General features: G+C 43.3%; 1 protein-coding gene across 2 annotated transcripts in view; it reads right to left on the bottom strand.

Moving 5' to 3' along the window:
- HERC3 (HECT and RLD domain containing E3 ubiquitin protein ligase 3) overlaps positions 1-12,653 on the bottom strand; it is a 44,039-nt gene that overhangs the window by 14,795 nt on the left and 16,591 nt on the right. For both annotated transcript variants that reach the window (XM_066548050.1, XM_066548051.1), the window contains exons 3-12: positions 10,444-10,603; positions 8,738-8,814; positions 7,920-8,141; positions 5,854-5,945; positions 4,858-4,988; positions 4,047-4,207; positions 3,461-3,537; positions 2,570-2,694; positions 1,972-2,031; positions 228-339 (exon numbers count right to left, since the gene is read on the bottom strand). In XM_066548050.1, the coding sequence (XP_066404147.1) occupies positions 228-339; positions 1,972-2,031; positions 2,570-2,694; positions 3,461-3,537; positions 4,047-4,207; positions 4,858-4,988; positions 5,854-5,945; positions 7,920-8,141; positions 8,738-8,814; positions 10,444-10,603 (1,217 nt within the window). The remainder of the gene's footprint in view (positions 1-227; positions 340-1,971; positions 2,032-2,569; positions 2,695-3,460; positions 3,538-4,046; positions 4,208-4,857; positions 4,989-5,853; positions 5,946-7,919; positions 8,142-8,737; positions 8,815-10,443; positions 10,604-12,653) is intronic.

The following is a 12,653-nucleotide window of genomic DNA, read 5'->3' as shown; positions in this document are numbered from 1 at the left end:
TACAGAGAGTTTATTTCAGCAGACATTCAAGTACAAATGCCATGAGATAAAACTTGTTTTTAAATAAAAGACATTTCTGAGGAGGTCAAAATCAGCTCAGGTCAAAGGAGAAGTATCATTAAGTGTCTGGATTTCAGATTTGCAATACAACCTTGGCCCAACAATGCTGCTGGTACTTGCAGCCCTAATTTTCCCCTCTGAATATCCAAATCTCAGAAGTGCAATACCTGCTCTAGGAGAATAGAATGCTGGGAGTTCATCAGCTTCTCAAACAGCACTCTCGTGGAGTTCAGGTCAATCCCGGGGATCTTTGGACTGGTTTTAAAATGTTCATCGATTCTTTAAAACAGAAATCACAGAGAGGCATAAGGTTAAGGAAGAGACCCCATTACCTGAGTATTGACACGGCCTGAGAGCAAGCAGTAGAGAAATGACCACTAGAGAATTCATAAGACTAGAAACAAAGACTCTCCCTTCCTAATTCCTCTGGGCCTCCGTTAGGGCTGGGATTCTTCCAGAGAAACACTTCATCAAAGTCTTTGGTGTCCCCAGGACTCCTTCACTGACTTAAGAGCACTGTATTAGACACCCTGAAGGGGAAGGTAGCTATTAAAGACAGGATGCATTTGTCAGTTTGATGGTGTAACCACATGAGGAGCTGAACACAGCCTGCTGCTGTAGAATGGTTATTCCGATAAAAGCACAGGCTCCAGGCTGGAATCAGCTCCCCAGAGACACACTGTGGTACAGAGCACACCTGGGGCTGTGCTCTGCAAAGGTAGTGCTGGCTGTGCTCAGGCACACAGCCATGGGAAAGCTGCTCTCCCATCCAATCCTGTAAGGCAAACAGGCCTACACGGCCTCAGGACACGGGAGGGATGCACTGGAGTATTTCTGTCAAGTGGACCTGACATGAGACTTCATGTATAAAGGTACATAGTTAAATACAGCCTCATTTAAGCCTTCAGAATTTAACATTCACTTGGTTGAATATTTTTTTTAGAAGTTAAGTCCTGCACTAGCCAAGACACCACTGAAGTGGAAGAACAACTGTATTTGGCTCATGAAGCCATAAACTCCACTCATTTCCACATTCAAAGGAGACGTGAGACCATTTAAAGTGACTCAGCAACTTGCATACCTCAACAAGGGTTTTAAACCAACATGACACAACTCTCCTGATGCAATAACATGTCACAACACTAGAGAAGAAACCACTGGACAAGCAGAAAAACACCAGAATAATTAGCAAACTATCTTCAAGTTGCTCTTGGAATGTATTACGCAAAGATTACTCAGAGTAAGTTTTTCTTCACCTAGTTACAGGTCATTTACTCATCACATCACCAGAAAAATTTCTCCTCCTCCTCATCTTATGCTGTTACCTCATCAACATTTACAGACACAGCCAACACAAGCCTTCCCAACCCACAGCCTTTGACTCAGCTACGTGTCTTGCAACCTTGTCACAGCCTATTGTGGGTTACACCCCTTTGAAATTCCTCCTTTTGCAAGCAGGGCCACAAAACTTTCCACATGTGATGTCACCTAAAAGGAAAGGACTTCCTTGTTGCCCCAATGTATTTTCAAGAGCAGCCTGTGTGGAAGTGTACTTTCACATGCACCAGCTAGCTCAGCTGGGTGAGACTATTCAGATACCTGGCATCCTCATTTCTCTTAATGTCTGATTTCTATCCCTCTCTTTAAAGACACTGGTATCTGCTTCATAAGGAAGAATAACAGTTGTGGCAACTCCAAGATCTCTGTGCCACTTACAGTACACTCACCATGCACTCTCTTAGACCACTTGCCTTCCTTACCCAGCTCTGACCCCCCACCCCTTTAGGGAACATCCTCTGCCCTCATCTCCTGCCTGATCAAAAAATCAAATCCCACTGCAGAAGTGAGTGAAGCAAAGGGATTCCAGTCTGCATCAAGGGAAAGCCATACCTCTGGAAATGTGGCACTTACTTCTTCTCCAAGAAGCTTCCATTCCAGCAGGCAGCTGAGGACAGTATCTGAACAACATTACTGATTGCAGCAGGAAGAGAAAAGAAAACAGATATAGGTTATGAATGGATGCCTCAGTAAATATCTTCATCTCTCTTCCCTTCCTTTTATGGGAAACAATGTCAGGATAACCCCTTCAGAGGCACAGAGGGCAAGACTTCATTCAGGATCATGTAAGGTCCCTCTTTGAAAGGAGGAATTAGTGCCTCCCTTCCACCTATTCTGCCCCTCTCATGGCAGGCACACTGGGGAAAGAACTTATCAGTCTGCTCACAAGTTCTTGTTGCTTCTCATGAATTTTAAGCACACAATGCAGGACAACTTTAAAATCAAGTTCCCACCCACCATCTGCAATGCTGAGGCAGCCTCAAATTCCTCTGGTTTTGCTCAGATGCTCTCACCTGGCAGCCTTGTGACTGGCAACTCCTCCCCTTGGAAACAACCAAGAACCACACTTGAAAAGGTTGCTAAATTTCAAGTGAAAGCATGGCACGGAAGCCAACAAAACTATTTCAATAGAACTTTCAACAAAAGGCTTGTCCAGTGCCACAATACCTACTTGACAGAATTAGAACTGTTCTTTTCTAAAAGCTTTTGCCTCCAGACATCTATAGTTTCATCATTTATTAAACAGGTGTAACGAGTTTCATTTATGGTCCGGAAATCATCAGCAGGCAAGGAATTCTGTGAGAAGATACAGATTTCAGCAAAGACAAGGCCAGTAAAACAATTCCTTCCTATCCATAATCTCTGTTTTAATAAATAACTGATAGCTTCCTTAGTGTGGTCTCTGAAAAGGTTTGGTTAGAAGTTTTTGACATTACTAAGAAGTCCAAAAGGGAAGGTATGAAAAAATTGAGGGGACAAAAGATCCTCAAATATATTTTTAAAAAAGGAAAATAAAAAAATCAAAATATCATTTCCTAGATGCACCAAAGCCCTTATAAATACTGTCATATGTAACTATAGGCTTAGTACAGTTATTTTAGACCTATTTCCATGCCTCAAAAGTTTATCCCAAAACTTCTCGAAAGAAAAAAGAAGACAGAAGCAGAAAAACCAATTCAGCATTCAGCCTTCCATCCAGCACTGATTGACAAAATCCCATTGTATATGGCTGATGGTCCTACACACCAACCATGCAAAAGCCAGTGCCACAAGTGGAAAACAGCCCCCTGCTTCCAATCTGCAAAGACTGGATTCCCCTCCCAGCTGATTAAACTGGAATCAGTGTCTTCCCAATGGCTTTGATGGGCCTCTAAAGAAGGGCAACTTTCAGCCACTGAAATTGGAAATCCCTGTAAAAACTGTCAGAGCTGGTAAGGTTTGTAAGGCAGAATGGAGTCCAAAGAAATACTTCCATTCCAGAAGATTTTAGCAAAAACAAAAGCTGTGTTGTGAATGCTGGGACAGGGGAGAAGACCTGAAAAGATACTTCCATTTGGTTTACCTCGTATTTGGAGCAAAGCACAAAAGTTTGGTCTCCTCCAGAGAAGATATGTTTAACAATGTGGTATTTACAGGCATCTGTTTGAGAAAGACAGAGCTGTGTTAGAGGCTGATGAATGCAAGACCCTATTTATACTTTCTCCCCTCCCATTTGCACTGCCAGTACATCTACAAGGAGCACCTGGGTCCTTTGAAGGCCCTGCTGAAATCAGCTGGAACTCAAGCACTGTAGCACTTTCATAAGAGGTACACAGGAGGGGGAAAGTTGTCATTTTTAAACTGCAATAGGGGCTTTAAAGAGAGAACAAAGTGTTTGGAACAGTATTAGTGAAGTATCAGTACAATTTCATGAAGTCTCAAGATTGCCAGATGCTGAGCTCTGCCATAAAAAGAGAAAGGGAAATAGCACACATTAACAGAGAGAGCAAAAGGTCACCCAGAAATTACCACAGTGCATTGGGGACAATAGGATGGCTTTCTTTCGGCATTTCCAGAAAGTTCACAGAACAATGTTAAGATGTCTTTAAACAGCCATGGGTGAAGTTTTTTATGTTCATCTGCCATTTCAAATCGAGCACAGTACATACCAGGTTTCCCTGAGAGTTGCCCATTGTGAGCTGCCCAGTGACCCTTGACAGGAGAGGGACACTTCACATTGCAAGTGTGCCCTGTTCCCAGCTGGCCTCTTGTTCCACAGCCAAATGCATAGATCATTCCTGAAGAAGGCACAAAGGCTAAAGTGTGATGTCTGTAAGAGATGGGCACAGAGTTTGGGTCTTGTTTAACAATAAATTAAAAAGAAAAAAACCCCAAAGACCAAAACCAACCAAAAAAAAAACCCCAAAACCAAACCAAATGCAGCCTAGAACTTACTGTCATTTTTCCTAGGCCAGAAGCTGGTGCCAAGCAGCACCTTTACATGGGCACCAATGCTCAGTTTTTGCCACCTGATGGCACCAGTTTGTGGGACGAAGCCCTTTAGGTAGAAAGGACAAAGAGCAGCCTGTGCAGACACGCAGCTGGTATCAGGCTCACAGGATCAGCTTAGTCACTTGCTAAGCCTGTACATTCTGAAAGGCAACCACACAGCACCAGTGCTGCTAACTCACTTTTCATTAAAGAGCCTGGAACCTTGTAACCAAAGGGGCTTCTGCTCTACAGTCTTGCTGAATTATTAAATTGGGAAGGTATCTTTTACAGGTTAGAGTGCAGGGTACAACCCCAATTAAAAAACCATCTAGTTTAGAGGGTCTTAAAATTCTCATGGAAAGTAAGATTTAAAATCCTTTAGCTTTGATACATGGAATGCAGAAGCAGGACTATTTTCTCCTATCTGCATGATTCAATACAGCATTAACCTCCACCAAGGAAAAGCTTCTGACTGCACACAGGACTCACCTGCCACAAGCAATCTGGGACACTTCACTGCCCATGAGCTCGAGAACTCTTCGGGGGTTCACCTCATCATTCATGGAGTCGTGGCCCAGCTGCCCGCAGGAACCTGCACCGAAGGTGAACACCCCTCCACTCTGTTAGCAAACCAAACAGCAGAGTCTCCATTTAGGGACCCAGAGCCCAGCAGCATCTCTCTGACTACAGTTTCAGTATGAGCTCAAAGCTTAGGCAGAGACTGATGGCGATTTTCAAAAGATTCAGAAAAGAAACTTGGGTTCTGCTAATGCAGCTTTCAAACAAGCAACCTTGCCACCCATCAGAAACTAACAGAATTATCTTCAGGTTATCTCTGCACTAGAGAAGCTCCTACAGAACTAGGTCTCTACAATGTTATTTTTCCCCATAGGAATCCCAAAGTCAGTTGTTTAATTCATTTTACAGTGGAAAACACCGAGGCTCCAAAACAGGAAGCAACAACCACAAAGTGGGAGAGCCAAGGCAAGAACTGAGTTGCTCCCCTTCAAACCCTAGCCCTGTCCTCTGGCCACTAAATTATACACCACTAGGAAGCAGCAGGTTTGGAACTGAAAACCTCTTGTAAATGTTGTGACTGCTAATGTTAAATTTAAACACTCATTCATTTTAGCTTCCATCTTACTCTAATGAACAGTATTACTCTATTTTCCAACAAAATGCTATTTTCACCCCTTTGGTTATTTTTTTTTCCTCCCAAAGCTATTCTTTTTAAGTTATTCACCCGAGTTTTGCTATTTGCTGCCATGGATTATTAACATCACCACCTGCAAAACCAGCAAAGGACTGTGTTGGGAATGATACTCAGAATAAATAATGAGGCTATACTTTCCATTGAGTTTCTTTTACTGGGGTCAGAAAGAATACAGTAAGTTATCTGTGTTTTTCTACCACTACACAGAAAGCTACTGTGAAACCACCAGGCAGGTGAGACAGTGGCCAGGGTTCCCAGGTCAGCACCTTTACCTTTGTCAGGACTGCAGTGTGCTCCTCTCCACAGCTGATGTAAACAACCTTCTGAGAGCGCAGCAGCTTCACGTGACACGGGGACTCTCGGTCTGCAACGAAGCCAAAGGAAATAGAGCAGCTGTTCCACAAACACAAACCTGCATGTCCAAGAAAAGCACTGCCAGTCTGATTTTCAGATGTGGTCCAGGAGCACAAGGGAAACCTTTAACAACTGTGGAGAAAAAGGCCCCACATGGCCTTGAGTACTTCACTGATGCTTCTCCCCTCGAATTCTTAAAAGGCTTGACTGACTCAAACAAAGTAGTCCAGAGCAAGAGTGCACATGTTGATTACCTTGTATAAATTCAACATGCATTTGCTGTTTGGGAGACATGGTGAGTGCAGCCTAGATACACCCACCTTCAGCTTCATGCTCCACTTCACACTCCTCAGGGATGACTGCAAACATTTGTTTCTAAAACCTTATTTAGAGTTTTTCCATATAGAACAACCCTGACACGTGGGAGACACTTGTGCAAGACACGTGGTAAGCTGAATCCCAATGTGTATTTAAATACTCAGCTTTCCTTCTCTTGTCATCCTTTAAGCAGAAGATCCTCCTGCTTGCAAAGGTTAATCACAACCAACCATTAAATGATGCTTTTCTCCTCCACTCTGCCACCCCTAACCATTTAAAGTCTGTCTCCCAGGGATGAATACAGTAAAAATAAAAGCTAAGCACTTCAAGGAGCAGTAGGCATCCCAAAACAACTAGATATTAAGGGGAGCAGCTGCTTATTCCATACCAACAAAAAGTCAGTTTTCTACCTATAGAAGTTACTAATTTCTTAAGATTCTCACCTTAGGATTTGAAAGCTGCTTTTTTACTGGGTAGTGAGAGAAAAACAGTCACACTTCTGTGAGGTTAGAATTGAGAGCATATTTTTGATTTATCTTTTTCTGTATTTTAGCACTCTGATCTTTCTTTTCACAGGAATGACACTTCTCTCTACAGCATAATTGTTAATAATAACAGTGCTGCAGAATACTCATGTTTGCAGACCTTGCTGTTCATGTTTGACAAGTCTAATTCACACTGTCTTATCATGATTCACTTACCATAAATACCACATATTTACTACAATGCCAGGCACTGAGGGGGAAGCAGAATATGATCCCTGGCCAGCACCATCCCACAAGCTGATGCCTATTCTGTTCATTTAAGATTAGCCCCATGTCAGTGTAAGCCTCTCATATGTGAACTGCAGCTTTGTTTCAATTAGAAGCATTTATCTGCCAGTTTACATGGAAAGGACACTGCTGCTCTTCTATTAGATCAGCCCTACTTTACAGACAGTACAAGGTATCTAGGTGCATGCTAGGTATCACATCTACACTCAGAAACCTGCCTAGATACTAAAATCTGCTAGAAATTATGCAGAAACCAATAAGGAGGCTGTTTTGAAGCTCCAAAGAAAACCTTCCATTCACTTGTTTTATTCCAAAAAGTTAAGAGTGTGTGAACAACAAGCAGAAGAGATCTGGGCTTTTCAGATTAGAAAACTACCATTGGCCCTATGTGTCTGGTAAACTGTGCAACAAATAAACTAGACAACATTTTACAGTACTGAGATATTCAGTGCTGCCATCATTTTGAAGCATATAGCTGCTCACCAGTCAAAACCATGTTGGGAAATGAGGAGATGGGTTCAGCCTGCTGTTCTGCAAGGAAAGCCTTTGCTCCAACCAACTTCAAACAAACAAAATATGGGCAAAATATTTTTGAGAAGAGGGAGGAAGAATATGAGCACTTTCTTTGATATCTGCATGTTGACAGTCACACTTGAAAGACCTCCCTTTTTAACCCTCCTCACTTAAATGAACACCCACAAGGGGAAAAAACATGTTTCTGTTTCTACTAGGTATGAAAAGCCTGAAGAGACAGAGACTTTCTCTGCCATCTCATCCCAGGAGGAGCTGCTGAGTGCTACTGACCCACTCAGTAAAAACACACTGCCAATGCAACAGGAGACACCAGGCAAAGGAGTCTGTCCTTCTCTCACCTAGGAGCAGAATTTTCATACCTCGTTCATCACTTAGTCCCAGCTGTCCTGAGCTGTTCTTCCCCCAGCCAAACACAGCTCCTGAGAGAGAAAGGGCAAAACTGTGGGCTCCACCTGCAGCAACCTGAGCCAAAGGGATCCCATCTAGAGACTTGACTCGCTGTGGACTGGCTTGGGAGGGACATTCTTTACCCAAGCCCAGCTGACCATAGCTGTTCTGCCCCCATGTGAAGAACTGGCCATCTGAAACAAGGAAAGAAAGAGAAAGTTAGCCAACAGAAAAGCAAGTTTGCCAAAATTAAAAATAAACAGTTCTGGAGGCTTTGCTCCCACCCAAGCCGCATGATGAAAAGAAAAAAAGCAAAATCAAGAGAGACATTCTCTGCTAAAAAAAAAAAAAAGAGCATGGCCTGAAGCCACCAGGCAAATGAACACACAAGCAACTAAGTGCAAAACACAAAATACAACTGCTGTAACAAACAGTGCAATAAAAACAGTCCTCATTTCACATAAAACAGTAACAGCCAAGGAAAATTTCAACACAAAGGAATTAATTACACACATTTTTCTAAATCAAGATGGAAAGCTTTCAAGCATTCCTGCCATCATTCACCAGTGAGACAGTGGGTGGTCTGTGTGTAATGTTTTCTTTCTTCATAGTATTGGCAAAGCTCTTCCTCAATATTCATGGTACCTGATCCATTTTATAGCATCCCATTTGGCCCAAAAGCAGTCAGAATATGAGATGTCCTTGATTTATTATGCAGAAATATGCAGTCTTGGACACTGTGCAAAATAACAGCACAAATTTTGGTAATTAATAACAGATGTTACAGTACCTGCTGCCAGAGCCAGGCAATGCCAATTTCCACAGGAAACCTGCAGTATCGTCTGTTGGTTCAATTTCTTTATCAACCTAAAGATGACAGTATGATTTTAGAGTAAGTGTCCACAAATACAGTATCACCTTAGACAAAAATTACCATTTCCACTCAGATACCTGGTGTTATATACACACAAAATCCATGGGTTTGACACTGAGGAACAGTGCCTTGAAGGCAATACAGATCCATATGTAATAGATGCAAATCTGTGGAGACCTCTAGACACTCAACTAGTAACTCAACTACATTTCCTGCTATAACACTGAATCCAACCATCTGGAAATGGTGAAAATAGCTGGTTCTTGGTGTCTCTTTCACTATTCTTTTTCAGGCACTGACATTTTTCATGCTGTTATGGGCCTAGCAGATCCGGTGAGTTACTGCACCAAACCCTCTTCAGTGCTTTGTACAGAAAATAGCACGTCAAAGGTTCAAGTTATTCCACAAAAATGTTATTTTTAAAATGGCACTAACGCATTGCTATGAGAGCCTCTCTCTGTTTTATCAGAACCACATGCAAGTTAAGGACTGTCTTCCCATGGAGCCCTTCAGCTCAAATATTAATCTTTTGTCATTGAAACTCTTCTTTTAAATTCTGTTTTGACAATGACAGCCATCCTAGAGAGACATTCCAAACTTCTGCTTTGCACTGGATCTGCAGCGGCAGACCAAATGAGACTGCATCTGCTGTCAACACAGCATGATAAAACACCTTGAAATACAAACAGCATTTCTGTTTTTAAATACTCCTTCATGCACCTCCTTGTTCTGTGCAGAACACTGTGGCATTTTTTATGGAGGAAGCTAAGCACAGGGCAGAAGGTCTGTTCAGCCCAAACCTCCTGAGGACTTGCAGGGCTCAGGGAGCAGCAGTGACAAGGAGAAGGAATCACCTTTATCCCAACATGAGAAGGGCCCTATTCCTGCCACACTGAGAGAAAGTGAGCAACCTTGGCGAGGTCTCTGGTGTCGAGATGACCCCGAGGTGTTAGAAAGTCTCTTTTTCCCAGCCCTGAGACCGAAGAAGAAGAAGATGGGATTCCTTGGCTGTCACTCTCAAGGTTGTTTATTTTTTCTTATCTATAACATTCTTTCTCTCACCTGCTGAGGGTCTGTCTGGCAGGTCAGTTGAGGCACACTGACTGCCATCAGGGTGGTGTTATCTTTTTATACTAAAAACTACGTGTACTTTATTTACAATAATTTTCCAATACCTATTACCTATGTTAGGCAGTTCCCCTCTACCCTAAACCAATCCAAAAGTGCCACCATCACAGCAGAAGATGGAGGCTAAGAAGAAACAGGAGGAAGGACAAGACACACCCAAATCCCTCCATCTAGCCTCCTGAACTCCCATTCTAAAACCCCAAAATTCTGCCTTTTCACATAGAAATTAACAATCATTCTACTTAAACTGTGACAAATTAACGAACATTCTACTTAAACTCTTGTGGCTTGTACATCTTCATACAAAGTTGGTGATTGTTTCCATGGGTTAAAATCGAAGGCATGGGTGTCTTTGACTCCGTGCCAGGGACTCGAGTCCTCCAGGGCAGCCAGAGGAATGTCCTGGGTTCCGCCACAACCCTTGATGACCAACCCTTGGTGAGCAACCCTCCAAGGAGCTTCCCTGAGGAGAGCTGACCCTGCTGAAGGCTTACCTTGGCACTGTCACTGCATCCTCTATGGTGGTGAGCCCCAGCTGCCCATCGCTGCCGGCGCCCCAGGAGAAGAGCTGGCCCTGGTCGCTGAGGGCCACGCTGTGCGACTCCCCACAGGCCACGTGCACGATGTGCTGCCCGGCCAGTGCCCCGATCGGCTCTGCAGAACACAGGGACAACGTGATGCTCACAGCACCCGGCCCACAGCCACACATGGACACCAGGGCTGCGCAAACCCCCGCGCAAAGCCATTCAGGGGGGCGCCCTGATCCCCAATTTACTTTTTAAACAGGAGAAAAAGCATCAGGTTTACTGAAAATGTGTCATTGCTGAACTCTTCTGAAAGCCTGGTTTGAAGGTCACGGAAGGCAGGCAGGTATACATGCCTCAAGCACAATGGCAGCCAGCCTCAGACACACAGGAAAACCTATCAGGTTATATTCAGGAACAGACATCCCAGAATTGACACCACTCAGTTTTGATTCAGGGATCACCCAACACTGAGAAGATAGCAGACCTTGTAAAACATATTTGACCTTCCACAGCTCTCATGTCCAATGAAAATAAGTCATCCAGAAAGCTGGATGTCATCCACAACCCATTCACCTCACCTTGATTTATAGCTTGATGGGTATGTGTTACAACACCCTCCATGCTGACCTTGGAACAAGTCTGAACCTATCAACCTATTACTATCACTGTCAAACACTCATTTAAAAAAAGTACCATATAAAGGAAGCAAAATGAGAGAAAGGAATAAAAATTTTTAAATAAATCATCACTCAAGTCCTCTGGAAGACAACCCACAATTGACTTTTCATCATTACAGCACGTTAGGCAACTGAAGCAGGTTTAAGAACTACTCTAAAAACATCTTTAACCAAATCTTACTCATTACACAATTTTTACAAAGGGGCACGAAAAAACATCTTGTTTTTCAATAAAACCACACAACTGATGGCAAAGTTCCCTGCATGCCAGAAAGAAGCAAAGTTGCTTTCCTTTTTTTTCCCTGAACAAATACAAGTCTTCCAAGTGGATGAAGAAATATTTCACCCTGTAAGCTGCAAGGCAGTGATCAGTATTAGTGAAATCCCACTTGCCTGGGACATGAGAGGAAAGGGTCATTACATGTCATTCCATAAAAATGATACCCCACATTACAGGCATCCAGAAACCATTAACACACTTAGCACCAAAACCTGCTTACCAATTAATCTACATGTCTTAAATGACTGTAGAAAAAGGTACCCCTAGGAGGGCTTGCCTTCTGTGTTCGGGAATGAGAAAATGAGGAGAAAAATCCCTAATGGATATTTTTGAAGAAAAAGGTGACAACTATTTAACTATATATTCTAGCTGAGGAAATTGCTTCATTTCACTCAAAATACTTCATGGCAACAGAGGGGCAGTTTACAAGTAACAAGCACACAAACATCTTAGGAGGGCTTGAGACCTGCCACCCAGTAACACCCTGCAGCTCTTTGCAGCAGCACTCATTTCACCCAGTCCCACTGCCAGGTTTGAGGGTGGTAACTCAGTTTAGACACACAGCTTCCCACTTGGGCCCACAAGCACCCAACTATAGCACTGCTTTGGCAGTCTGGTTCATGTTCATTTACATATACATAAATATATATATATATATAAACGAGGGAACCTATTTTTATCTGAGAGCTCTAAACAACCAGCAGCTGTAAGGGCTGATCAAGGTCAATGACAGCCAGCAGACAAGGTGTCCCAGCAGCACATGTGACTCTGGTCTCTTCCTCTCAGACACCCAGCAAGGCAAACATTACCTGCTGCACTGTGCCCAACACACCACCTGAGTTCACACAGGTGCTTCTGCAACCTCAAGGTCCAGAACTAAAGCTGCTGCTGGAGAGGATCATACCATCAAAAGGAGAGCAGGACAAAGCCATCCACTTCTCCAAGCAAAACCCTTTGATTTATGAACCCCATGATGGTTTTCATGAGAAAATGAGGAGAAAATGAGGAGGACCACTTCACTCCTGCTGGAAGGGTGCACTGAGACTTGTCTGTTAGCCAGAGCACCTGAGCTCCTAAAAGTGGTCCCAAAGTCACCAGCCAGCCCAAAGCTGCCCCCTGCACACCACCAAACACTCCAGGGAGCATCATGAGTCTGACAAAACAGCAAACATGGACAATATGGGATGCTGGGGCACCCACAGCAGACACTGTTTTGCTGC

Source organism: Molothrus aeneus, chromosome 4 (genome assembly GCF_037042795.1).
Source record: "Molothrus aeneus isolate 106 chromosome 4, BPBGC_Maene_1.0, whole genome shotgun sequence".
Lineage (NCBI taxonomy): Eukaryota > Metazoa > Chordata > Aves > Passeriformes > Icteridae > Molothrus > Molothrus aeneus.
This window is presented reverse-complemented; position numbering and strand designations above follow the sequence as displayed.